This window comes from Podarcis liolepis (genome assembly GCF_965112155.1).
Source record: "Podarcis liolepis genome assembly, chromosome: 1".
NCBI classification, from domain to species: domain Eukaryota; kingdom Metazoa; phylum Chordata; class Lepidosauria; order Squamata; family Lacertidae; genus Podarcis; species Podarcis liolepis.
In genome coordinates, this window is record NC_139554.1 from 31,588,355 (window position 1) to 31,613,126 (window position 24,772).

The following is a 24,772-nucleotide window of genomic DNA, read 5'->3' on the forward strand; positions in this document are numbered from 1 at the left end:
CGTACAGCTTCCAGGTCATGTGGCCAGCATGACTAAGCCACTTCTGGCGAACCAGAGCAGCACACAGAAACGCCGTTTACCTTCCCGCCGGAGCGGTACCTATTTATCTACTTGCACTTTGATGTGCTTTCAAACTGCTAGGTTGGAAAAAGCAGGGACCGAGGAGACCCCTATTTCCCTCATAGAGCTACAATTCTCAGAGTGGTTTAACAATCAATCCCTTTTCCCAGGAAACTAGATGTTGTAGCTCTGTGAGAGAGAAAGGGGTCTCTTAACAATTCTTAGCACCCTTAACATACTGCAGTTCACAATATCCTTTTAGAGTAGTCATGACTGTTAAAGTGGTATAATAGTGCTTTAAACATACAGTTTACATACAGGGTTACATACGCTTCAGGTTTTATATGCTTCAGTTTACAGACTACGCTAAGCCAGAAATAGTGCTTCAGTTTAAGAACTTTGCTTCAGGATAAGAACAGAAATCAAGCTCCGGCGGCAGCGGGAGGCCCCATTAGCTAAAGTGGTGCTTCAGGTTAAGAACAGTTTCAGGTTAAGAACGGACATCCGGAACGAATTAAATACTTAACCCGAGGTACCACTGTATGGGGTGGAAGTGGCCTAGAACTGAAATAACTTGTTGGGATCTAAGTGCCCCTGCCCCTTGGTTTTCTCCTGATTTCCAAAAGCAACGCAGGAAAGCAAAATTATTATTACTGTATTGTGTTTATTTCCAGTGTGCTTTAGCCAAGATGTTCTAAGCATATAATCCTATATTAAAAACAAAGAGCAAAATAATAAAAGATGGTGTTTTTTAAGTGTTAAAATCCCAGCCCACCCATCATAAATCTGAAGCATCAAGTTAATTCTATAAGGTCTGAAAGGGACTCATATTACAATTTGGGCACATGTACCTGAAAACAAAATATACAGTACACACATTTTATTGAATCTGAAGGGTGGGTTCATATAAAACCTGGACACATGCCACCTTGAAATTCTTGGAAAGGGTGAACAGGAAAGGACTGCACCCTTGCTTTCAAATTGTTTAAAGGGATACATGCTAAAGTTTACACCCATGCACCCTTCACAAAAGGACAAGTGTGTCTGAGTGTGCGTGTGTGCGCATGCACACACACACACACACACACACAAATGGAAAGTGAAAATCTCTTCAGAAAAACGCCTTGTGTTATACTTTGAAGAATCCCTAAGCGTAGTTGTGGGACAGCCACAAAAATGCCTCTGTATATATTTGCAAAAAATGTAGCTTGGCACACTAATGGTATTGCTAAGAGGGCACCGAATCAATGTGATCAGTGAACAAAGAACAGCTTGATAATGCTGTTCAGAAACACTGAGCTCCCTTCAGTCCCAATGTTTCATACAGCTTGTGCATTCTCAATCACAAATGTCTTCAAAAAAAGGTTTCCACTTTTTATGCACCCTGGATTTCTCTCTAATTTGTATGCACCTGTTTACATGTAGAGCTGTGTGCCAACCTTCACAGTGTGTGGTCTGGGCCATTGTTAATGTGAATGTACATGTTTAGACACCATCACCCCCACAGCGTCTGGCCTTGAGACACCCACAGGGCTGGCCTTTGCCTCTGTCCCTCCCCCTGTCTCAGAGGTGTTCTGTTTAAGTGAAAGCAGAAGAAATATTAAAGTAAACAAACACCAACTTGTAAACTGGGAGTTGCTGGACAGCTTTCTACACTCCTTGTTTTGACAGCAGACCATCACTGACACACGTCTGGTTTTCTGGCCGAGCTACTTCCAAGGCTGGGGTTGTTGCCTCTGAGGATTTGTGCTGGATCTCACAGCGCTGATGAAGGTGGCCCGACATGAATGGAGTGTCTGTGGAAACGTCTGTTGAATGCTATCCTGAGACTCTTCTGTGAATATGCCTTTTGTTTTCAGCAGAAGAGTCTCAAATAACTACAAGTGCTTCCAGCCATGTATTTAACGACAAAGCTCAAGGTACGCGTCATCTCCAGGATGTTTTCTTGCTGTCCTCTTGACTCTGCTTCTACTAATATACTGGTTCCCAGGGTCTTTTATCTTTCCATTTGGTTGTTCATCTTTTCCTAGTTTGTCGTCCTACTTGAAAGTCTGTGGCCAGTTCTGTTCCTCCCATCTCTAAAATATTATAGGGCTGGAGGGAATATAGAAAATGACAAATGATCAAGTGACTGAAGAACTTCATAGAAAGGCTGAAGTTTTAGATGCTTTTTGTTGTTTTAAAAGGAGGGACTTGAGACAGATGATCATGAAAAATGTTGAGCTAGCAGAGAGGGATTTTTCATCCTTTCCAGGATTCAGCCACTAAATTTGGTTTGCAAGTAGATTCAGAACAAACAAATGAAGTACTTCTTCACACAATGCACAATAAACTGATGGAATCCATTGCCATAAGATGTGTAAGATAGATTTGTACTATTTTATTTTATTTTTACAAATTCACAAAAAATAACAGTGAAATTTTGCCCTGATGATAATAATAATAACTGCCAAAAGAAGTTGACATGCATATTCCTGAAGAGCCCAAAATACTTGCCCCACCTCTTTCTATCCCAACTCTACAGCCCCAACATTGGGTAGATTTCCAACTAGCACCCTATGCTGCTGACCCAACTCCATATAACATTCCTGCCAACTCTGCCCTCCCCAGTGAGAGCCAGTGTGGTGTAGTGGTTAAGAGTGCTTCACGTCCCTGCTCCTCCACATCCAGCTGCTGGGTGACCTTGGGCTAGTCACACTTCTTTGAAGTCTCTCAGCCCCACTCACCTCACAGAGTGTTTGTTGTGGGGGAGGAAGGGAAAGGAGAATGTTAGCTGCTTTGAAACTCCTTCGGGTAGTGATAAAGCGGGATATCAAATCCAAATTCTTCTTCTTCTTCTTCTTCTTCTTCTTCTTCTTCTTCTTCTTCTTCTTCTTCTTCTCCCCTACAAGCTCTACACATTTGGCAATAGGACTGAACAGAGAGCCTACATCTGAATGTAATAATAATAATAATAATAATAATAATAATAATAATAAATGTTTATTTATATCCCGCCCTCCCCAGCCGAAGCCGGGCTCAGGGTGGCTAACAACAATAAAATAAGACAACATTTTAAAATCATTTCATTAAAAAATTACTTCAAATTGATGGCAACCATTGGGTAGAGTTCTATGAAGATTGCCAAAGGAGGGAGTCAGGCTGTGCCCTGGCCAAAGGCTTGGTGGAACAGCTCTGTCTTGCAGGCCCTGCGGAAAGATGTCAAGTCCCGCAGGGCCCTAATCTCTTGTGGCAGAGCGTTCCACCAGATCAGAGCCACAGCCGAAAAAGCCCTGGCTCGAAAAAGCCTATACATGTACATGCATAGGCTCTCAATTCAGACCCTCTGGTGAATGTTTGGAAGTGAATGAAGACCTGACAGCTCTGCTCTCCTGTCCATGTGTTCGGTGAATGCACGGGGGCCTTTTTGTTCAGAGCTGAACTATGCAGCAACCAGCACTTCAGCAATGGCCAGGAAATGTGTCTCTCAAATAACAGGGTAGGCATTGCTGGGAATATATCACTCTGTTCACCTTAGAGCACATCATCCTGGGTGATGAGATTGCTAGAAAAAGAGTGCTATGAACAAAAAGAGATCACTTGCCCATGCAAAAAGGTTTTAGCCCTTTTGTTCATGGCTGTTGGTGACTCCATGTTATGTCTGTGTCTGTCAGTATCCTTCCGTCACCCTTTACTTGATCCTTTGCTTCTTGGAGTGCAGTTGGACATTTCTCCCAAGAAGATGGCAGACAAGCAAACCCCAGTCATGCTTCATTGGAACAACCCTCTTAACCTGGCATGAAACCCTGGGATGTCTGGATACTGACGAGAAAGGAAATGCGAGCCACACAGTAGAGTGAGTCATGTGGCTTTTATAGAATACTGAACCTCACCAGAATAGGAAACAGAAATTTGTCAGCTAAATTGGATTGTTTGATTGCATATTTTTCTTATGGATGTTCATATTTCTTTCAATGCTTATGTCATTGGGTTTTTTGTAAGCAGGTTAGAAGCCCATTTTTTGGCATTAAATGATATTATTAACAGTATTGTTGTGTTTGTTTGATTTATGTTAAAATGTAATGATAAAACAACAAAGAACCACTTAGACATCCCTTAGTCAATACCAATAACAACTGAAGAGCAAGGGTGCAGAACTTCCAACCCATGGGGCAAACTTAGCCTGCCAGGGGTTTAAATTTGGCCTGCAATAGCATTTTTCCCCTAACCACACCCACCTGTCCCACATCTGATGTCACCTGTGATGCAGATAGAGATGTGGCTACCAGTGTGTTGCCAGTTGTGTGCAAGGGAAAGCAGGCTCCTCCTCTTTATGCACTTCAAAGCACTTCTTTGCAAGTCTTGTGTAGAGCTTTGAAGCCCCAACTTTGGGACTTCAAAGCGCACAATCACCTGATCTCATTATGATTGGCCTCACCCATCTGTCAAATTTGTCCCACAAGGCTGGGATCTGATAAAGATCTAGCTCAGAGCCAAAAAGGTTCCCCACAACTGCTGAAGGGGATCAAGTACAGCCTTTGATCCATAAGCTTTAAATTCATTGCCTCACTTCTGAATACAGAGAAATGCCCCCTCTTGGTCAGAGTCTCCCTTGCAGCAATCAGTTCCCAAGGCCATGGAATGCATCCCATCTGCAGTGTATTAGGGAATGTGCTCAGTGACAGAGAGAAGCATATGCTGGTTCTGAACCTTTTTTTTAAGAGGGAAAAAAAAGGGTAATTAGCTGAAGGAACATGGCGCCAGGAGCCACATCTGGGAACCAACTGCCATGCACACATGGAGTACTATAGTTTTAGCATGCTTGATATTACACAGTTTATGCTGTCACCAAAGTGAGGAAGTAATGGGTAGCGATTTATGACTAGTTCTCATGTCAAAAAACTTGAACCAGCTCTGCCTGCAGAGCTTCTTTCCTGTGATGGCCTGGGAATCCGATTCAGAGGGTGAACCGGAGGAATCCCAGCCTGCACAGGAGTCCCCGCCTCCAGGGCCGGCTGAACTGGGGCAGGGCCTTGATTCTGAGGCGCCTGCACCTGTACCGGATCCTCAGGAGCAGGCACCAGGTGAATCCACTCTGGCTCCAGAGGTGGTTGAGGACTCAGTGCCTACAGGTGAGTCTCCCCCTGGGCCCAGTAACCCTTCAGCCACTCCTGAACTGCAGAGGCTCAGGGCAGAGAGGCGAAGGGAACTGGTTTCTCCCAGGAGGAGTGCTCGCCTTAAGGTCAGGAGAGGCGGGTCTCCTGGGGGCCGGGACCGCCCCTGGCCTCAGAGAAGATAAAGGCCAGTCAGCCCGGTCCCAGGTTGCGGGAGCAACGTTGTTGTTGAGTACCTGTTCCTGCCTGGACCCAGACCTGACCCGCCAGTGTTCCTGTCCCCACCTGGCTTCCTGCTTCGGACCTCGCCCCGCTCCTTGTGAACTGTTTCCAGGCTAGTGACCCAGGACCGGACTTTGACTACGCCAACGGTAACCTTCCCCCCGGGACCAGCACATTTCCTCAGGTTAGAGAGATTAAAATTTCCAAACTTATTGTGGCTGAGTATCTTGGATAGCAGGGACGTGGGTGGCGCTGTGGTCTAAACTACTGAGCCTAGGGCTTGCCGATCAGAAGGTCGGCAGTTCGAATCCCCGCGACGGGGTGATCTCCCATTGTTCGGTCCCAGCTCCTGCCAACCTAGCAGTTCAAAAGCACATCAAAGTACAAGTAGATAAATAGGTACCGCTCCGGCAGGAAGGTAAACGGCGTTTCCATGCGCTGCTCTGGTTTCACCAGAAGCAGCTTAGTCATGCTGGCCACATGACCTGGAAGCTGTCTGCAGACAAACGCCGGCTCCCTCAGCCTATAGAGTGAGATGAGCGCTGCAACCCCAGAGTTGTCCGCGACTGGACCTAACAGTCAGGGGTACCTTTACCTTTTTATCTTGGATAGCAGAAGCTCTTGTCACTGAAATGGGAACACAGTGACGGTGCTTGAGTTCATACAAATACCTTCAAATGGCCCAAGCAACATTTTTCAATCAAAATTTGTCGTAATTTTCTCCCATAGTGACAAAATAATAACAGAGCACGCCTGCATAGATAATTTGGGGTTTTTTGTTTTGCTTTTTGTTTTGCATTACACCAATAAACCAGTGTCTTTAAATTTAGCCGCTTCTTGTTGGCTTACCCGTAACATAAGGTATTTGGAAATCATGTTTGGCCATTTTTAGAAGTTTTTTGAGCTAGCTTTTTTTCTTTGAAGGTTCCTTAAAAGCTGCAGATCTTGCCACAGACATCTCAGCTGAAGCCAAGCAAGATTGTCCAATTTCCAAGCATATAAATTGTCAGGCTGTATAACACTCTCATCACAGATATTTTATTTTAATCCAGTGACGTTGGCTTCTTTCTTTCAACCCTCTGTAGTTAATCTCTTTTGGATGAAGTCTTGATTTTATAGTATGATTGTTCAACCTCTGCTTTATGTGTGAGTTCCAGAGAAATGAGATATTCTGTGCTTATCTACAGGACCTCTGCTGAGCAGTTTGTTGAAATCCAACTTGTATTGCAGCCTCCTACAAACATTGCACTTCCTTATTTTTGACAGATTTATTTTCAAAGACTGATAAATATGGAATGAGATCCTGGATCTTGATTAACTTCAGGCATCTCAATACAACACATAGACCCCCTGCTGAAAATTAGCTTGTCCTGGCAGTGCCATTTAAATATCTGGTGCCAGGAAGAATTTGTTTTAGGGGCAGGAAGGGGCTCATGCCAAGGTTCAAAGGTCAGGAACTTTCCACTGCTGCTCTGCCCATAGAGGACGATGATGGGGAATGCAATGCTCTCACCTGCACTGGGTGCTGAGCTGAAAGGGAGCTGCGGGGGGGGGGGGGGGACGGGGACGGGACGACGACACACACACCGAATTTTGCTGTTGCACACCATTGACATTTGAAAGCCCAAAGTTTGCTCAGCTTTTTGGGGAAGAGTTGTTGACTTATCAAATTGACAGGATGTCATGGATCTGATGAGCTGGATTCGGCCCAGTAGACCTGAAGGAGCGTCTCCACCCCCATCGTTCAGCCTGGACACTGAGGTCCAGTGCCAAGGGCCTTCTGGCAGTTTCCTCACTGTGAGAAGTGAGGTAACAGGGAACCAGGTAGAGGGCCTTCTCAGTAGTGATAGCACCCTGCCATCAAATGTCAAGCAAATAAACAACTATCTGACTTTTAGAAGACATCTGAAAGCAGCCCTGTTTAGGGAAGTTTTTAATGTTTGATGTTTGATTGTATTTTTAATATTACTCATGGAGCCGCCCAGAGTGGGGTACAAATAAATTATTATTATTATTATTATTATTATTATTATTATTATTATTATTATTATTATTAGGCTTATGAAAGTTTTTTGCTACATTTGTTCATTGCTAAGGTGCCACAGGACTCTTTATTGTATAATGCACACTGATGATTAATATGACGAAAATGTATTCCGTTTTTAAACTCAGTGTAAACTCAGACTAGAACATATGGAACAGGATAGTGTTAATAATATTATTAGGGGACTTTCAATATGAGTTTAAATTATTAGAGCAGTTAGCAGGAGTTGTGATTGGGATAATGTTCTTTGTGGAGGCAATGCTCCATTATACGTTCCTTCATAATGTGACAGGATTAACTGAGATGAAAAGAGTCCATATTCTTGGAACTCTATAACTGCCGAGAGTCTCTTTTCAAAAACTAGAAGAACAACTTTATCAAGAATATTGACAAGACCAGAGAAGACAGCTTTAAACTGTAAAACAGAGTTGGTTAACTTCTGGCCTGTTTCCCCCTCCCCAAAGATTTTTGTGTGCCCCCTCAGTCCTCCCAAATTTGTCATTTAAAAAAAAGATATTGTTTTAGCCACTTTTTTTAAAAAAAATTGAGGGTTCCCATTGTTCCCCTGTTTTGGGGCCCCTCAAGGTCCCCCCTATGTTGTCAATTTTTATTTTTATTTTTAAAAAATATGACTGGCTACTCATGGGTGTTCCCCACTTTTATAGAGTAATGCCAAAGGCTTTTGGTTGCCTGTCAAGACCACTCCTCCAACATTTGTCCATTTAAAAAATAAGTTGGTTTAAAACCATTTTTAAATGTAAAACTAAATTGCCAACTGATCTTATGGGTACTTTATGATGCCAAAGGGTTTTTGTGACACCCCTCAAGACCCCCAAATTTGCCCCTTTAATTTTTGAAAACAAAAATTAATAAAGAATAATGGTTGATAAAAGTGATTTAAAATAGAATAGTTGATGGGAAAGCTTTTTGGGAGGCAGTCTGGAGTACAGTGGTACTCAAAGTTTTGCTAAAGGGCTGCTGGGGACAGAGAGGCAATTGGTCTCTTTGCTACTTGCATACAGTGGTACTTCGGGTTAAGAACTTAATTCGTTCTGGAGATCTGTTCTTAACCTGAAACTGTTCTTCACCTGAAGCACCACTTTAGCTAATGGGGCCTCCTGCTGCCACCGCACCACCGCTGCACGATTTCTGTTCTCATCCTGAAGCAAAGTTCTTAGCCCGAGGTACCATTTCTGGGTTAGCGGAGTCTGTAACCTGAAGCGTATGTAACCTGAGGTACCACTATATCATGGTTCTCATCACACCAATGCTTTCACTTTGGCTGCAACTGTGTTTACACTTTGGCCACACTCACTTTGACATGCAGCCCTTTATCCCCAATAAGTTTAGCCACAAAGGGATGCAGATGACAAGGTTAAAAATGCTTGAGAGGTTTCAGGAGTGAACAAAGGAGAAATAGCCTTTTCTTCAACTCTGGCAAATCCCATTCTCCTGTTTACACTGTTTTAGTTTTTAATTTTAGTTTTAGTTTTTAATGTATGTGTTATTTCTTTTTTGTTTTGAATCTCCTTGAGTTACTTTTTGTAAAAGAACAACTAATAAGTTTAAATAATAATAATAATAATAATAATAATAATAATAATAATAATAATAATACATTAGTACTCCACGCTGGGAGAATAGCTCCTTTTGTCTTGCAAATTGTGATCTGCAACATCTTGTTTTATCCAATGTTAGATGCATTGAAATCATTGAACATAGTGAACTTTTAATGGACCTACTCTGAGTAGAATTTAAATGGCAGTACCTGCTTTCTATTTTACAAAATCTTCTTTGTTTAATTTCTCATATTTGTTATGTGCAACTGTGTTGAAGCTTGGCAATGAAATGTTATTTTTGTTGTGAGCCCATACCCCAGAAAATCCATAGCTTTCATTTGCCATCACGCAACATGACCAATGTAAAATACTGTATCCAAGCTGCTCCAATAAAAATGGAATGGTCGGGTGGATTTTCATGTGACTGCATGTAATGAGGACAGAAAACTATGGTGTTGAACTTGTGAAGAGTCAATGATTTAAAACTTCCTGGGTCTCCCCCTCTGTTGATCTGAGTGAGTTGCAGGTGCCACTGGCAACTTTAGGGTTTTGGGAGGGCATTTCATTAATCCCTTACATTGTGAATTCTTTGCATTCTTTTCCTATGTTCTAAAGGAAAATTATATCCTTCCTCTTTCTCAGGCTCTTGCAGTCTCAATTATTGCTCCAAAAGCTAATTGGTTCTCGCTGTGTGTGGTTATCCAAAGAGGTTTAATTGGCTGTGTAGACAGCCAATTTCATATTTGTTGCAAATAAGTGAAACAGTACCTCCTGTGAGGAAAATCTTCCACAGACGTAAGTAAATATTGTGTAATACAGAAAAATGCCTAAAATAATTTCAGGGGGGTGGTCAGCAAAGTCTAGGCCTCTTGAGTGTTCGGTTTAGATACCAAATATTTTTTTGTTCCAGGGCTACATAAGAAAGTAATTAAGAGGAGTCTGGGAGGACATTTTGCTTTAGAACAAAACAAAAACAAAAATCAGTGATGACTTTTATCGAGCTGCACTCTCTGCATTCAATAGCTATGCACATGCTATCACAAACTGATCTCTAGAAGGAGATGAGGACCGCAAAGAGAATGAAGAGCTTTGCACGCAAACTTAGAATCCTAATGCACCCACTTAGGAGTGCCAAGCAAAAACCCTTCAATGGCAAATCAGCAACAGGCCAGATAAAGCACAAAACACCAGTTTGGCCAGATCTTTCAGGGCTTATTCATTACACATGGTTAGTTACAGGTGTTTGCTTGTTTGCTTGTATAAAAAATGTTTGTATGCTACTTTTCAGTTTGAGGGTGCCTCACTATAATAATGTTAACTTCTTCAGAACTTAGCATGTCCCATTCTGTCACCCCACCCCACCTCATCTAGTCCCAAATGCACAACGTGATGTTCCACGCTCAAGCCTGTCTTACGAGAACCCAAGAGGAGATGTTCCAATTGGCACCTGTTCCCCTTCCCACAACCAATTGCTGTTTACACAACCAATTGCTGTTAAGGTTGTACCACCCTTTTCACCCTTACTATATCCACAGCTGCATTTGAATGGCTTGTGTTGCATGACTTTGAATTACTCTTTGCAGAAACAGATGTATTGGCTATGGGTCAGAAATCTATGAGCTCCCAAGGTTCCCACTACTGCTTATATGCATCCATCAAACTTTGCTATTCCATATGACCTAAAAAATGGCAAAGTTTTATGGATTTAAAAAAACCCACAAATTTCTCCCATGACCCTCGTTACATTCCATGGTTCACCTCTGGTAGTTTATAATTGTTAAAAACCTTAAAGAAATTAAGATGAAATTTCCAAAGCTTGGCTACTACTTGGATTTCGCTTGAGTCCAATTAAGCAGACTAATCTTGGGCTTCACATTTGTATCGTTTGTCCCTTCATGAAGATTCCATGGGTGGAAGTTTGGATTTAGTACAGGCCTAGCTCATACTGCAAAACTTCCAGTGCATTCAGCAGGAAGCCATGTGGAAGAATGAGCCAAGATGGCATTAGGTCAATAACTTATTCGTATTAAAATCTTTATTTATTTCAACTATTTATATACTGCTTAATATCGTAGTTTCTAAGCAGAGTACAGTGAGGTTGTAGAAGAGATGCAAAATATAAAGCCAGTCAAAATTAATTAGAAAAGCTTACTAAAATGGCCTGCTTATAAAAAAATGTCTTCACCATGCATCTGAAGCTCAACAGGGACACTAGGCAAAACGATTCCTCCTGCATTGCAGGGGATTGCACTAGATGACCCTCATGGTCCCTTCCAACTCTACAGTTCCATGATTCTAGTCTGATCACAGCTGGGAGGAGATTCCACAGCATTGGACCCACAATACTGAACACACAGTATGTATCTGAGCCATGAGGGAACAGTAATAGGTATTCCCTTGAAGGCTTTCGTGATCAGACCTATCAAATGGTCCTGAAGGTATCCCAACAGTCTAGCACATGGGTAGGTTAAACTAAGGCCCGGAGGCTGGATCTGGCCCAGTCGCCTTCTAAATCCTGCCCACGGACAGTCTGGGAATCAGTGTGTTTTTACATGAGTATCATGTGTGCTTTTATTTAAAATGCAGCTCTGGATTATTTGTGGGGCATAGGAATTCGTTCATTTGTTTCTTCTTCAAAATATAGTCTGGCCCCCCACAAGGTCTGAGGGACAGTGGACTGGCCCCCTGCTGACCCCTGGCTAGCACCAGCATTTTGCATGAGCTAGAGCTGGAGCTTCCGGACCAGGCTTTGCAATATCGACGTCTTGAGGTTACCAATCACTATGGCCCAGCTATCCCTGTCTAAGAATGGCTGGTGAACCAATTGAAACTGGGAAAAGGCATTCCTAGCCTACTTGATACTTCAGTAACAAAAAAAGTGGATGCAGAATCACTTCCCAATTACTTTCAGAGGGAGTGCAACCCCATTCAGAACAGACAACTGCCCAGTATCTCAGGAACCACCTACCCACACTGCCTCCATCTTCCCGGGGTTCAGTTTATTGGCTCTCATATAATCCACTGTGTCCAGACAATGATCCAAATCATGCATAGCCTCTCCTGGCTCAGATGTTATGGGGAAATAGAGCTGTGTGTCACCAGTACACGGATAACACCTTGCCCCAGTACTCCTGGTGACTGCTCTCTATGGATAAAGATGTTGAATGGACAAGATCATGCTTTGTGGCACACCATAGCATAAGGACCATGGGGCCAAAGCCTGAGGTGATCTGTTTCTCCCCCAGATGGTGCCAAATGAACTCTACAGTGGTACCTCGGGTTAAGTACTTAATTTGTTCCGGAGGTCCGTTCTTAACCTGAAACTGTTCTTAACCTGAAGCACCACTTTAGCTAATGGGGCCTCCGGCTGCTGCCGCTGCGCGATTTCTGTTCTCATCCTGAAGCAAAGTTCTTAACCTGAGGTAATATTTCTGGGTTAGTGGAGTCTGTAACTTGAAGCGTATGTAACCTGAGGTACCACTGTACTTTTACCTGTATAGGTGTCAGAATACCGATCCTGATCCATTTGAGCAGCAAGCAGGGCTAAATTAGATGTGACATTATTTACATATTTTGCCTTTGCATGATTTAAAATAAATAAATGCATGCCATATTCCAACCACACAAGAGCTAAAGACATGACTAATGCCCTAAGCTCAGCCTATTGGGTGTTAGTCAGAAAAATGTGGGATTCTTTAACCTAAGGGAGCCCAAGCATTCAGTGAGCCTGGTTTGCGTGTCATGCTAAGCCACAGTTAATGCTTTTCACTATGTTTTAACATAAGTGAGCAGCATGCTAGTTCATGCGGCCCAGAAGTCTCCACTCTACTCCTTCTCTGCTCCTGTCCTCTTTGTGCTGGCAGCAACCAACTACAAGCCTTGACTTCTCCTGCCATCCAAACCTGGCTCACGGTTTGCACCTCTGCTTATAGTTCATGGCTTATTTGGAAGAAACAAACCAGATGTGGTTTGTGGCTCCCAGCAAGACATGGCCAGGAGCAGATGAAGCCTGAAGCAGGAACTTCAGAGCAGCATGCACTAGCATGCTGCTCATTCATGTTAAACCACAGTTTAGCATTAACTACAGTCAATAGGATGTGCAAACATAGCCAGAGGCTAATTCCCCTCTGTCAAACACTCCTTAAAGCCAATATTAGAACCTTGAGCAAAAAAGAAATCAAAGTAATAATTAGGAGCTAAGTAAACCCAAAGCAGCACTGATGAAAAATAAATAAAAAGGTGCCTGTTGCTGCCACATACTAATTGCCACCTTCTTAACCCTTTTTGTCACTGACAGCCATTGTATGTACGTTGTATGTGCTTGTCTGAGAAAAAGAAAAGAATTCAAACTCGAATCTATTTGATGGAGACATCAGAATTGCAAATACTATAAAGAAAGCACACACACGGATGCATGCCAGTGGTTCTTGTGCTTTGAGCTCTGCACTGAAGTGGACCTATAGGCTATGTAGCTCAGTGCTTTACACATGGGCCAGGATCATTCATTGGTATCTGCAGTTAAAGGATCTCTGGGCCAAACAACATGTTATGCTAAATGTGTGGTTTGTTCTTGCAACTTTCCTTTTTAAGGAGCTGTGGGATTGAGGTTTGATTCAGACTGGAGTGACGGCAGTGGTGGGATTTAAGCACTTCCTCCTGTGCCACAGTCCCGATGAGACTCCTCACTACTTGCACAAAGGGAAGAACAGCGTACCTCCCAGTGCAAATAACCTTGGGGTATTTTGATTGGGACCGTGGCACAGAGGATACTTCCCCCGCACACACGCGCCAGCTGCTCCTATTCAGAAAGAAAGGAAGCAAGTGAAACCACACAAAACATAGTGTATAGTTTGGCCTTCATTAAACAGTGCTATTCCGGAGAGCAGAGAGACCCTGTGATCTGGGGATTCCTGTCACTTGTGTCTTGCATCCATTCATACCCACCTTTGCCCCACCTTCAGTAAACAATTACAACTGCGCAGAAATTTTAGCTTGTGCTGCAAATTCAGAAAGCCGACTTGCAGATTTGTTCAGTATGATGGGTGTGTGCGTGTGTGTGAGAGAGAGACAGCGTGTATGTGTGTTACACACACACACAGACACACACACACACACACACACACACACGGACACTCACTTTAAGAGCAAACTTTTTTTTTGCATAAGCTTTGAATGGGCTTCTCCGGTTGCTCATGGGTTAATAGTTCTGTCTTGTAAATTGTTTCCCTTTGCCAAAGTGGGTGTTGCTGGAATGTCTCTTGTAAGGAGGGGGGCTGAGCTGTGTCCTCTGGAGAGGGGCGATGTCAGCATCAAAAAGGCACAAAAGGGGGAGGTTTCCAAAAATAAAACTGTCCATCCTCTCCAGAGCCAGCCAGTGCCAGAGGCAAGTGAGAAGGTGCTTGGAGCTGTCTTCAAGGAACACAAGCTCTGACAGCCAGAGGGAGAGAGGGGACGGGGAGAGGAAAGACGGGGCGTTCTCATTCTTTCTAAGGTATGAGGACTGCAGCTGCAGCTTTGGGAAACCTGCACCGTTGGGCTTTCTCTGTGCTCCTGCCCCTCTGAGCATTCCTTCCCCTCCAAGACAGCAGGTACTGATTAAGCCTTTTGCCTACATGTACCTGAAGATGTGAATGGCTTCCAAACGTGCCTGAGGAATTTAGCCCAGCTGCCCTTTCTTCCTCCTCCTCCTCCTCTTCTTTTTTCTAAACTCCAGTTGCACTCTCAGTTATATGAAACTTCCAGTTCAAGAACTGAGTGCTTTCCCTCTTGGACAGAAACCATGAAGGGATCCTGGAGGAGCCTTCTCCCATTTACTGTAGCTCTTTTTGTAGGGGTTGGCGAATGTCAGAGAGACTTTGCTGGGCAATTTGACCCAAGTCCTTCCTTCAGAGCTGACTCTGGAAGCAGAGAAACGACTCAGCTGAGATTCCGGAGCCAGGGGAGTTCAGGACCCGCAAACAAAGTATTCAGTTTGTTCCAGGTACACAGTTCCCCTGCTCCCTTGGATCATGTTCCTGTCACCCCTAAGACGGATGTAGCCTCGAATGCCTGGGTGAGAAACTTGGCAGGGAGGGAAAACAGAAAGCCGCACTCTGCTCCCACAGACCGCAAGCTCCCTGCTCCCACCAATGTCAGATCCCAATCCATCAATCCTGGGACAAGAGCTGATGCTCCCGGCAGAAGCCCAAGCTGGACTCCACAGAGACAGAGAGTGGACACCTCACACCAGTGGCCAAGGAATGGGCCGAGGCCACAGACAGCAACACAGCCGAGGATGCAAAACTCCCGAAGCCGAATGGTAGGGTAAGTGCAGAAACCGCTTTCAAACTGTCAAGCAAGGTACTTGCAAGATTTGACAGCTGCTTCCTCACAGAGCAGAGCTATGATGGCAGTTTTGCTGTCAAACTTTAGTTATCAGGGCATGGCACCTAACCCAGAATCTAGTTGCAATGATGTTGTCCCAGAAAATGCCCACCTTTTTCAAAGAAAGAGGGAACTAGCCAGATCTTGTATCACAAAAGAATATTAAGACCGTGCAATGTATAGCAACAATGCACAGCACTGTCCCATGCATAGCAACAATATGATCTGTGGTCTGCTTAGGCTCTTCTGTCATCTGTACTTGAGGGAGATGTACCTAAAGGTGATTAGAAATGTCACAACTGATAGTTTCAGTGTGGTATATATATATATACTGTATACATGCCCAAGGCCTATTCACTGCCTGTGCAATATGCATGCACATTGAGACACTCAGTGCATTTAACACACCCACCCACTGTCATTGTGGTGGATGTGCTTTTGCTCAAGAAGTTCAAAAAGTACTCATGTGCCATTCGTGTGTACAAAAAAAAAATCCACTTTGATTTCCAGGCTGTGGGGTTTGCTGCACATGTCAAGGTTTTGGTGTGCAGATGGACTGTTTTCTGTACATTATGATGTGCCTGTGTTACTGCCCTTTTGTTAATGCTATGGGTCTGTTGATTTTTTAAGTAGAGGGTGTTAAGTACGGTAACCTGACCACCTATGTAAAACGAATCTAAACAAAGTATAGTTCCCACACATCTTTTTCTTGCATAAAATTCTTGGTTCTGTGATGTCTACTTTATTAGTATTATTGCTTGCTTAACTGTGTTGATCTTACAGCCCCATGGAATATATCAGGCCATTTAGAATGTACTTGTAATATATTAAACAGGACTACTGGGGTTACATTTTTTTCATTGGTGGTAGTGGGAATATTATTTTAGTTGTCTGCATTATGTTCTTCATCAAGGTGTTCTCCAAGGAGCTTGTATAGAGCTTGTATGTTCTCAGACTGTGGTCTGTGGATCACTGATGGTCTGCAAGCTCCTTTCAGGTGGTTCATAGGAATGGTGCAGAACAGGTGAGAATATATGTGCTTGGTGCTTTTTCTCTGAGAACAGAACTGGAGACTGCTTTAAACAGAATCAGATTTATCAAAAAGGCTAACAAGGCATTGGTCTAGGGCCTGTGATGTTCATGAGAATGTTTTTGTTTTATTTTTACACTTTTATTACCTTTTTCAAAAATCTTTTCGATGTTATAAACCGCTTGGATATATTTTTGTGATATAGTGGCATATAAATATTTTTTATATAAACAAATAAATAACACGGCACTGTTTTTTAATGATGATGCCAGTAGGGAAATGGTCCACCAAGACCCCCAGCACTGTTCAAGTTGTCCACACACACAAAGTTTGAGAACTGCTGTAGTGATGAACAGGGAGGCTTTTATGAACATCCATCAAGCTGTGTTGCTGTTTTAAAATCTGCTCCTAGGGAGCGCTCTCTGTCTGAGTTAGGCTGGGTCCCTCTGCTGCTTTTAAGAGACTCTGTTGATTCACTGTGCTGCTATAACCCCAGCACTTGAACTTGTCTCCAGCATTTTGTGAGGTGCTGATGTCCCATATGTGCCCTTTCCAGTATTTCCTGTGTACAAATGACAGGGCAGATATGGATCGTGGCTAATGCCATGTGTTCGCTGATTCCCAAGTCTTATTCCATATTTTCCAGTGCATTTCCCTGTCACTTTCCTTATCACAAAAAGTATGACTTTTGTGGGAAGCAACTCCAGTGGTACCTTGGGTTAAGAACTTAATTCGTTCTGGAGGTCCGTTCTTAACCTGAAACTGTTCTTAACCTTTAGCTAATGGGGTCTCCCGCTGCTACCGTGCCGCCGCCACACGATTTCTGTTCTCATCCTGAAGCAAAGTTCTTAACCTGAGGTACTATTTCTGGGTTAGCGTAGTCTGTAACCTGAAGTGTCTGTAACCTGAAGCGTCTGTAACCCGAGGTACCACTGTATAACAGTGCAACCCGAATTTGCCAGCAATATGTGATTGAATCCCACCCAAAAATAGTGACACTCTGGAAAAGGACTCTAAGTGTAGGGAGAGAGGGTCAGCTCCTTCCTCCTCACATGTTTGGGCTCTTTAATGTTGTCTTGCTCCCCTGGCTGCAAGAAAAGCAGACCTCAGGAAGGTGTTAGCTTGTACTACACTGCTTAAGGGTCAGACCAGATAAATTCATCCCAGCAAAGATCTCTCGCATGGACACTGGTGTAGAGAATGTCAACTTCACAGATGTCAAATATATGCTTCATTTTTTTTTTTTAAATGGAGTATTTGGCAATCCTTACTCTTGCTTCTACCTATATTCCCATGTAAATAAGGCTTCAAAAGGAGTGCAGTCAGCAAACTACTTTGCTGATGCATGCTGGACATAGAGCTGCATGCAGAATTGGATCTGCTGTTGAATCACTATAAAGCAGCTCCCAGGAGTGTAGGAACATCAGAAACTGATTAGGATGGCTTCCACTGGCTGGCAGAGTCTCTCCAGGATTTAAGATAGGGAGTCTATCCCAGCCTTACCTGGGAATGTCAGGGATTGAACCTGGCGTCTTCTTCTGGAAAGCAGATGCTCTACCACTGAACTATGGTTAATTTAATGTGCACTGTGGGTTGAGATGAGGGAGAAATTCAGTTCAGTTTGCAATTTATGGCAACAAGATGCAAACTGAAACACACACACACACACACACTTCGGAATTTGCACTTCTCTGAATTTTGGAATGCAGCTCTCCAGCTACAGATTGTGTGCAAAAATGCATATACTACTCAGTGTGTGCCTATAAATGTATATATTAGGGAACATAACATGGAAAAATGCATTCTGTTAGGAAAAGTTCCTTTGCAAAAATGTGTACATTAGGTAAAATTGTGTGCACACAATGTTGCATATTAGGAAACTTTTGCACCAAAATGCTGATCAACTTGCATGAGGACTTAAAAATAAATGAAACTGGTGTGGAAATGTGGACAGCTGAACGTATGGTTGGGAAAAAATGAGAAAGTGAGAGATATTGAAATTAACATATCCACCCATCCTTAACAATGGGGCAGGGGGTTGGGAGAGGAGCAGAGCTCTTCCTCTGCCTATTTCCCCTGAAACCAAGGGTCTGTGATTGGAAATATCCCTTTCTGGAGAGAAAGAGAGATAGAGACAGTTTCAACTGGAAAACCACAGCTGGGGCATAGTTTCCCCTGCTTCAGCCCCTGCTTTGTAGGGAATCCACAGGCTGACTGGGCATTGCTAGTTGAGCATGCCACAAAGCCAGCACAGCACGAGTGGGTGGGGAGTCTGCTTCCCTGCTCACTTGTAAGATGCTGGCTTCTCCTTGGCGCATCATCCTTCTCCCTCCTATAAACATGCTGTGGTCCTCAAAGCTGCAGGCATTTATTTTGAATTCTTTATGAGGCAAGGAAAACCACACCACATTCAAGCCACTCAAATGTTGAGTAAATTGTTTAAATATAACCAGATGCTTGGGGGGGCGGGCGGGCGGTTGCTTATTGTGCAAGGGGAAAGTAACAGCCCCTTTAGTCATCTCTGTAGCCCAAAGCCACTGCCAGAACCCACAAAGCATGCAGGTTACCCATTAAAATGCTCTTTAATAGGAAGTGGAGAAGACTATGTCCCTTTCCTTACTCCAGCCTTTCCTAATGTGGCACCCTCCAGATGCACCACCCCTGACCATTGGCCATACTGGCTGGGACTCATGGGAAATGTAGTTCAAAACTCTGGAGAGAGCTTTCTCCATCCTCAGTGCAACGTGCTTTTGCTGCTGCTGCTGCTCCTGCCAATGATGGCTGTTCACATGCATTTTTCTAATTCTGGGGATAGTTTTGGAGCTGCACCCCATATAATGTTTTTTGGTTGCACACCTAAGGTTCTTAACATGTACGCTTATTTGGACAGTCATGTACCACATGTGTCCATTGACTGAAGAGCCAGGATCAATTGCAACTCTCCATCAAGTGCATTCTTGGTCACAATAGCCAGGTGTGCTGCCATATAATGTATGGGATTGCCCTGTTGCATCACATTTGCTTGGGGGTCTGAAGAACAAATTTCTTTCATAATCTGTGGTTCTAGTAAAGGTAAAAGGACCCCTGACCGTTAGGTCCAGTCATGGATGACTCTGGGGTTGCGCGCTCATCTCGCTCTATCGGCCGAGGGAGCCGGCGTTTGTCTGCAGACAGTTTTTCTGGGTCATGCGGCCAGCATGACTAAGCCGCTTCTGGCAAACCAGAGCAGCGCATGGAAATGCCGTTTACCTTCCTGCCAGAGCGGTACCTATTTATCTACTTGCACTTTGACGTGCTTTTGAACTGCTAGGTTGGCAGGAGCAGGGACCGAGCAACAGGAGCTCACCCTGTCGAGGGGATTCAAACCGCCGACCTTCTGATCAGCAAGCCCTAGGCTCTGTGGTTTAACCCACAGTGCCCTTACCCTTTATAGCAGGGCTGGGGAGCCTCCAGGCCACAAGTCTGTCTTGGCCCACCAGGGAGTCCAATTTGGCCCATGAGGCCGTTTCCCCCAAAACCACACCAAACTGTTAATTAGCTGGTGTTATTCCAATAGGAAGGTCATGTCAGCTAATGGGTGGAAGACGAGGTTCAACTCTGTGTTGGGAGCTGGTGTGTGTAGCCAAAGAAGCTGGGTTTAACTTTTCACTCATAAGCTGATGGAGCATGGTTTAAATCTTGCTCAGACCTCTGTAGGATGAACAGATAGTACCATCCTGCTCTCTGCTGCTTTGCCAGTGTGCTCCCTGCAGAACACCCCCCCACACTTTGTGGGTCAATTTTGACAAGTGGATAGCTACGGGGAGGGGCTCCCATGATAATGCCCCTTCATGAATTTTAAAACATACGAGATGAGAACAGGATCATGCCTGCCTGCTATGTTCTGTGTAGGTTTGACATCAGTGTGAAGAGGCTGCATGCAGATGGAGGTTTGTCCACAGGGCTTCTCCATGTGAGGGTGAACCCTGATTGACTCAGGGTCCCCCACTTGTATGGAGAAGCTCTAGATGAGTACATCTGCATGTTCACTTGGCCCCTTTGCACTGAAGCCAAACGTCTGGATGGTGGAGGGTATAGCTGACAGATGAGATCCTGGTGTTCCACCATGTTAATCAGCATGTGATCTAGAGGGCACCAGGTTTGTGGCGGAAGGTATCCTAACAGAACAGGCACTAGGACCTGAAACCTTTCTAGCCTTCCTCTGAAGAAGGGCTGCCACATTTCCAGATGGGCCTTCAAAGAAATGAATGGAAAGAACCAGCGTTTTCCTCATAACCTCTATAACCCTGGTGCCAAACCCAACAAGTGTCCATCTGTACTTCAGTGTTCATGAATTGTTAGCATCATAAAAGAAGAGGAACAGTTATTTTAAGGTTCTGAAGTTTTGCCTACTTATAATGAACACCTTCCTTACCCTTGCTGAAAAATCCACTGTGTAAACAATGCATCGCTTTAATGCAGGGGCCCACAGCCTCCCCTCCTTGCTCTCCTTTGCATCAGTTAGCCTTTAAATAGGGGGAGAGAGAGGGAGGGAGGGAGGGAGGGAGGGAGGGAGATAATGAACAAACACCCATGCCATACATCTAAAGCACTCCTTAGCCCCTTTAACAGTCAGGGCTTCCCCCAAAGAATCCTAGGAAGTGTAGTTTGTTAAGGCTGCTGAGAACTGTATGACCTTTCACAGAACAGCTGTTTCCCTGCATGGTGCTAACCTTGCAGCCCTTCGCCTGCAACACTGCTGGTGTACAATCACCAGCTGCAAAGTGTACAGTCTCCCCCTCCCTTTGACCACCTGGATGGACATAGGGCTTTTTCCCTTTGCCCATTTACCAGTCAGTGGCTACTGCATTATCAGGTAGTAATTCTGCTGTGTGTCTACATCAGCTGTGAAGCGATCATTCAGCTGTTCCCAATGCAGAGATGCAGCAGAACTACTGTTCCTCATAGGAGGCTGTTGTTTCTCTGCATGGATCACTGGCCAAGGTTTCCAAACATGAAGCACAGTCAGAAGAATGACAGGGAACAAGGTCCTCAATGGGAAGGCACTTCTTCCTTATACAGGAAACTGTTTTGTATGTAAGAAAGAAGTATGCTTCCGGCTTTAATTGTGTTAAAGTGTTACATGGTTATTGGAAGTTTGTGACATGCTGCTGCAAGGTGTATGTGTGTGTTTAAGCAGCTTTTTTTACCCTAAGGAAGGTAGCCAGGTGTGGGCAATATAACTTGTTTTTAATGTGAACAAGCTGCGCATGTGTACTAGATTCCAATGGGACTTACTGTATGCCAAGGTTCTGGAGCTTATTCCATCAGGAATTGCTGGTTTGGTTTACAGCCAGAGCTTTTCTCGTAGCATGGTGAGTCTTCCTGCCTACAGGAATTGCTGCCAGGTTGTGCCAATAAGTTGAGGAAAGTACCGGAAATGTTTTCCTACTTTGCACTCCTCTCCATCAGTTTTGCAAGATCCTAGTTTACAAATCCTTGAGCAGGAATGGGAAGCTATGCTACTGCTTTCTTTGCCGTAACACGGTTGACCTGGGGAAAACATAATCTGAGGTTGTCAGTAGCTTAGAAAAAACACTTCAACAAATTGCACAAAAAAGGCTAATCTTCTTAATTTTTAAAGGAAACACCCATTAGATTCTGCTATATGTTCAAGAGTACACAGCAATGCTACATAATGTCTTGGAGTAGTTTAGCATAACCACCCCTAACCCTCCATATGCTTTGGACTACAGCTCCCAGAAGCCCCATCCAGCATTACCAGTGGTCAGGAATTATAGGTTTTGTAGTCCACAATATCTTGAGGGCACCACATTTACTGCCCTGCTCTAGAACAGCGGTAGGGGACCTGAGACTACAAGTCCTTTAATTCTTCATCATGGACCATGCTGGATGAGGCTGAGGTGTGTTGAAGTCCAACAAGATCTGGAATGATATATAGATGGTACGTAACACCAGTAACATTAGCAAAAATGTATAAAGTAAGTAATAAATGTTGGAAGTGTAAAGAAAAAGAGGGAACATTTTACCATATGTGGTGGGAGTGCAAAAAAGTGAAATGCTTCTGGGAAATGATATATAATGAGTTTTTAAAAATGTTGAAATATTTTTAAAACCAGAAGCATTTCTGTTAGGAATAATAGGAAATGAAATCAATAAGAAAGAATGGAAGTTGTTTTTGTATGCAGTAACAGCAGCAATAATATTACTGGCCCAGAAATGGAAACAAGAAGAATTACCAACGATCGAAGAGTGGAGAATGAAATTAATGGAATACGCAGAACTTGATAAATTAACAGGAAGGATCCGGAACTGGCGAGACCAGAAATTCACTGAAGACTGGACTAAATTTACAGATTATATGAAAAGTATATGTAATGACCAGATAACGTTTGTAAGTTTTCAGGAAGTTCTGTGAAAAATTAATAGTAGAAATATTGTATAAAAAATAAGGTAGATTAAGCTATCATTATAGTGCAATATCAATTAGGGAATGTGAAAGAAGTGATTAAGACGGAGAATTATTGGACGAGTTGATGGAAGTCCAAAAAGATGATGTTGGTGATAAATTGGATGTTTTCTTTGTATAAGTTTATACTGGAAAATTTATATATATATATATATAAAGATCTGGAATGCCCCAGGTTCCCTATCCCTGCTCTAAAACCATATGTATCACAAATGTCATTCTTGTCACTGGTACCTGTAGATGAGGGAATCTCTCCTTTTTAAATTTCAACCATGCAGATGCCAGCTGAGGTTTCTTAATGGAAGTTCAGGTACTTTAGGAAGGAGATAACAATATCTAAATAAGGAAGAGGGGGTTCAAGGTGCAACCAATGTACCATTCCTAAATTATTATTTTTTTCAACTTTCTAGGCCAAATGTCTGTGGGGGTCAGTGCTGCTCAGGGTGGACAACAGCTCCTGGGACCAATCGGTGTATTAAACGTGAGTATAAAGAATAAAATCATCTTCTCAGTGATTATTATACAGTGGTGCCTCGCAAGACGAAAAGAATCCGTTCTGTGATTCTCTTCGTCTAGCGGTTTTTCCGTCTTGCGAAGCAAGCCCATTGACGGATTAGCGGATTAGCGCTATTAGCGGCTTTTAGCGGCTTTTAGCGGCTTTTAGCGGCTTTTACCGGCTTATCTGCTGATCGGATCAGCTGATAAGCGGTTTAGCGGCTTAGAAAAAGGGGGGGGAGAAAAAAACCCAGCAGGAACTCGCAAGATATTGTCGTCTTGCGAAGCAAGCCCATAGCAAATTCGTTTTGCGAAGCACCTCCAAAATAGAAAACTCTTTCGTCTAGTGAGTTTTCCGTCTTGCGAGGCATTCGTCTTGCGGGGCACCACTGTATTAGGAAGTGCTGTATTATACAATCTCAGTTCCCATAGTAAGGGGCACAGGTGCACCTATGTCCTGTTCAGGCATTTAAGAAGTGTGGTCAACAAGCTTTGGGGTGGGGATGATGGTCATAGAAACATACTGTTTCTCTCCCATTCACTTCTGGAATGAACCAACTGAATAGAAAATGACCACAAAACTGGGCCTGAAGGGAGCCCACACACAAATAGATGCGTTCAGGCATTCAAATGAACATGTGTGTTGACTAAAGTTTTCTTGTGGTGTATTAAAACACAGGTTTAATGCAAAAGGATGGATTTGTAGGATGAGAGAGGTGTGTCACCACATAAGGTGTTGTGGGAGGGATTTCTACCTAGACCTACCTAAGTTATTGCTAGTAGCCATTTCTGCTCCAACCTGTATTTGTCATAATCAGCGATGCAGTTCCATTTCTGCCGAATGCTATGTTACTTGTCTTGCTGTCCTCTATTTAACACAAGTTTTGAAACTATATAGCTTACGTAACTTACATTTATTTCAATGTAAAGGAAATGCCAAAACAATGTAAAAAGAAAAGTTTAATTACGTATCGCTTGCAATCTTAAAGAACAACAACAAAAGGAATGAATACCAATCATATTGGGTTGATTGGTTTCTTTTCCTGGCTACAGACAACATACAGAAGTAGTCAAAAGTAGCTGACTGGGGGAACCATGGAGATAGTGCAGATGGCGCAGTCCACATAGAGGGAGAGAAATACACAGACCCACACATAAGGCAGTACCTTTTCTGTATGTGGGCACTTGCTCCTGCATTTCTGGTTTTGCCCTTCAATGTTGAACCACAATAACAGGAACTGGAAGCCATAAGGGAGTGAAGAAAGGCTCACAGACAAGTTTCTGGATGAGGTTACATGATTACAAGGACAACCTTTGCACGAAGTGATGGTTCTGATTGGTTCCAGAACATGAGGAAGTTTAACCACTTGCTCATTAAAATTCGTTAAAAGGCTGCACTGGGAGAGGCAGGGATGTGATAATCTGTCTTTCATGGGG

The 24,772-nt window shown here is 43.5% G+C and overlaps 1 protein-coding gene across 3 annotated transcripts in view; it reads left to right on the forward strand.

Moving 5' to 3' along the window:
• The first annotated feature begins 14,231 nt into the window (after window positions 1–14,231).
• LTBP2 (latent transforming growth factor beta binding protein 2) overlaps window positions 14,232–24,772 on the forward strand; it is a 136,007-nt gene continuing 125,466 nt past the window's right edge. The window contains exons 1-3 of one of the 3 annotated variants that reach the window (XM_083505805.1): window positions 14,256–14,469; window positions 14,810–15,281; window positions 23,251–23,321. In XM_083505805.1, coding sequence (XP_083361931.1) covers window positions 15,253–15,281; window positions 23,251–23,321 — 100 coding nt within the window. In that variant the 5' untranslated portion in view covers window positions 14,256–14,469; window positions 14,810–15,252. Of the gene's footprint in view, window positions 15,282–23,250; window positions 23,322–24,772 lie in introns of all 3 variants that reach the window. The other 2 variants (XM_083505804.1, XM_083505803.1) reach the window with 2 other exon arrangements.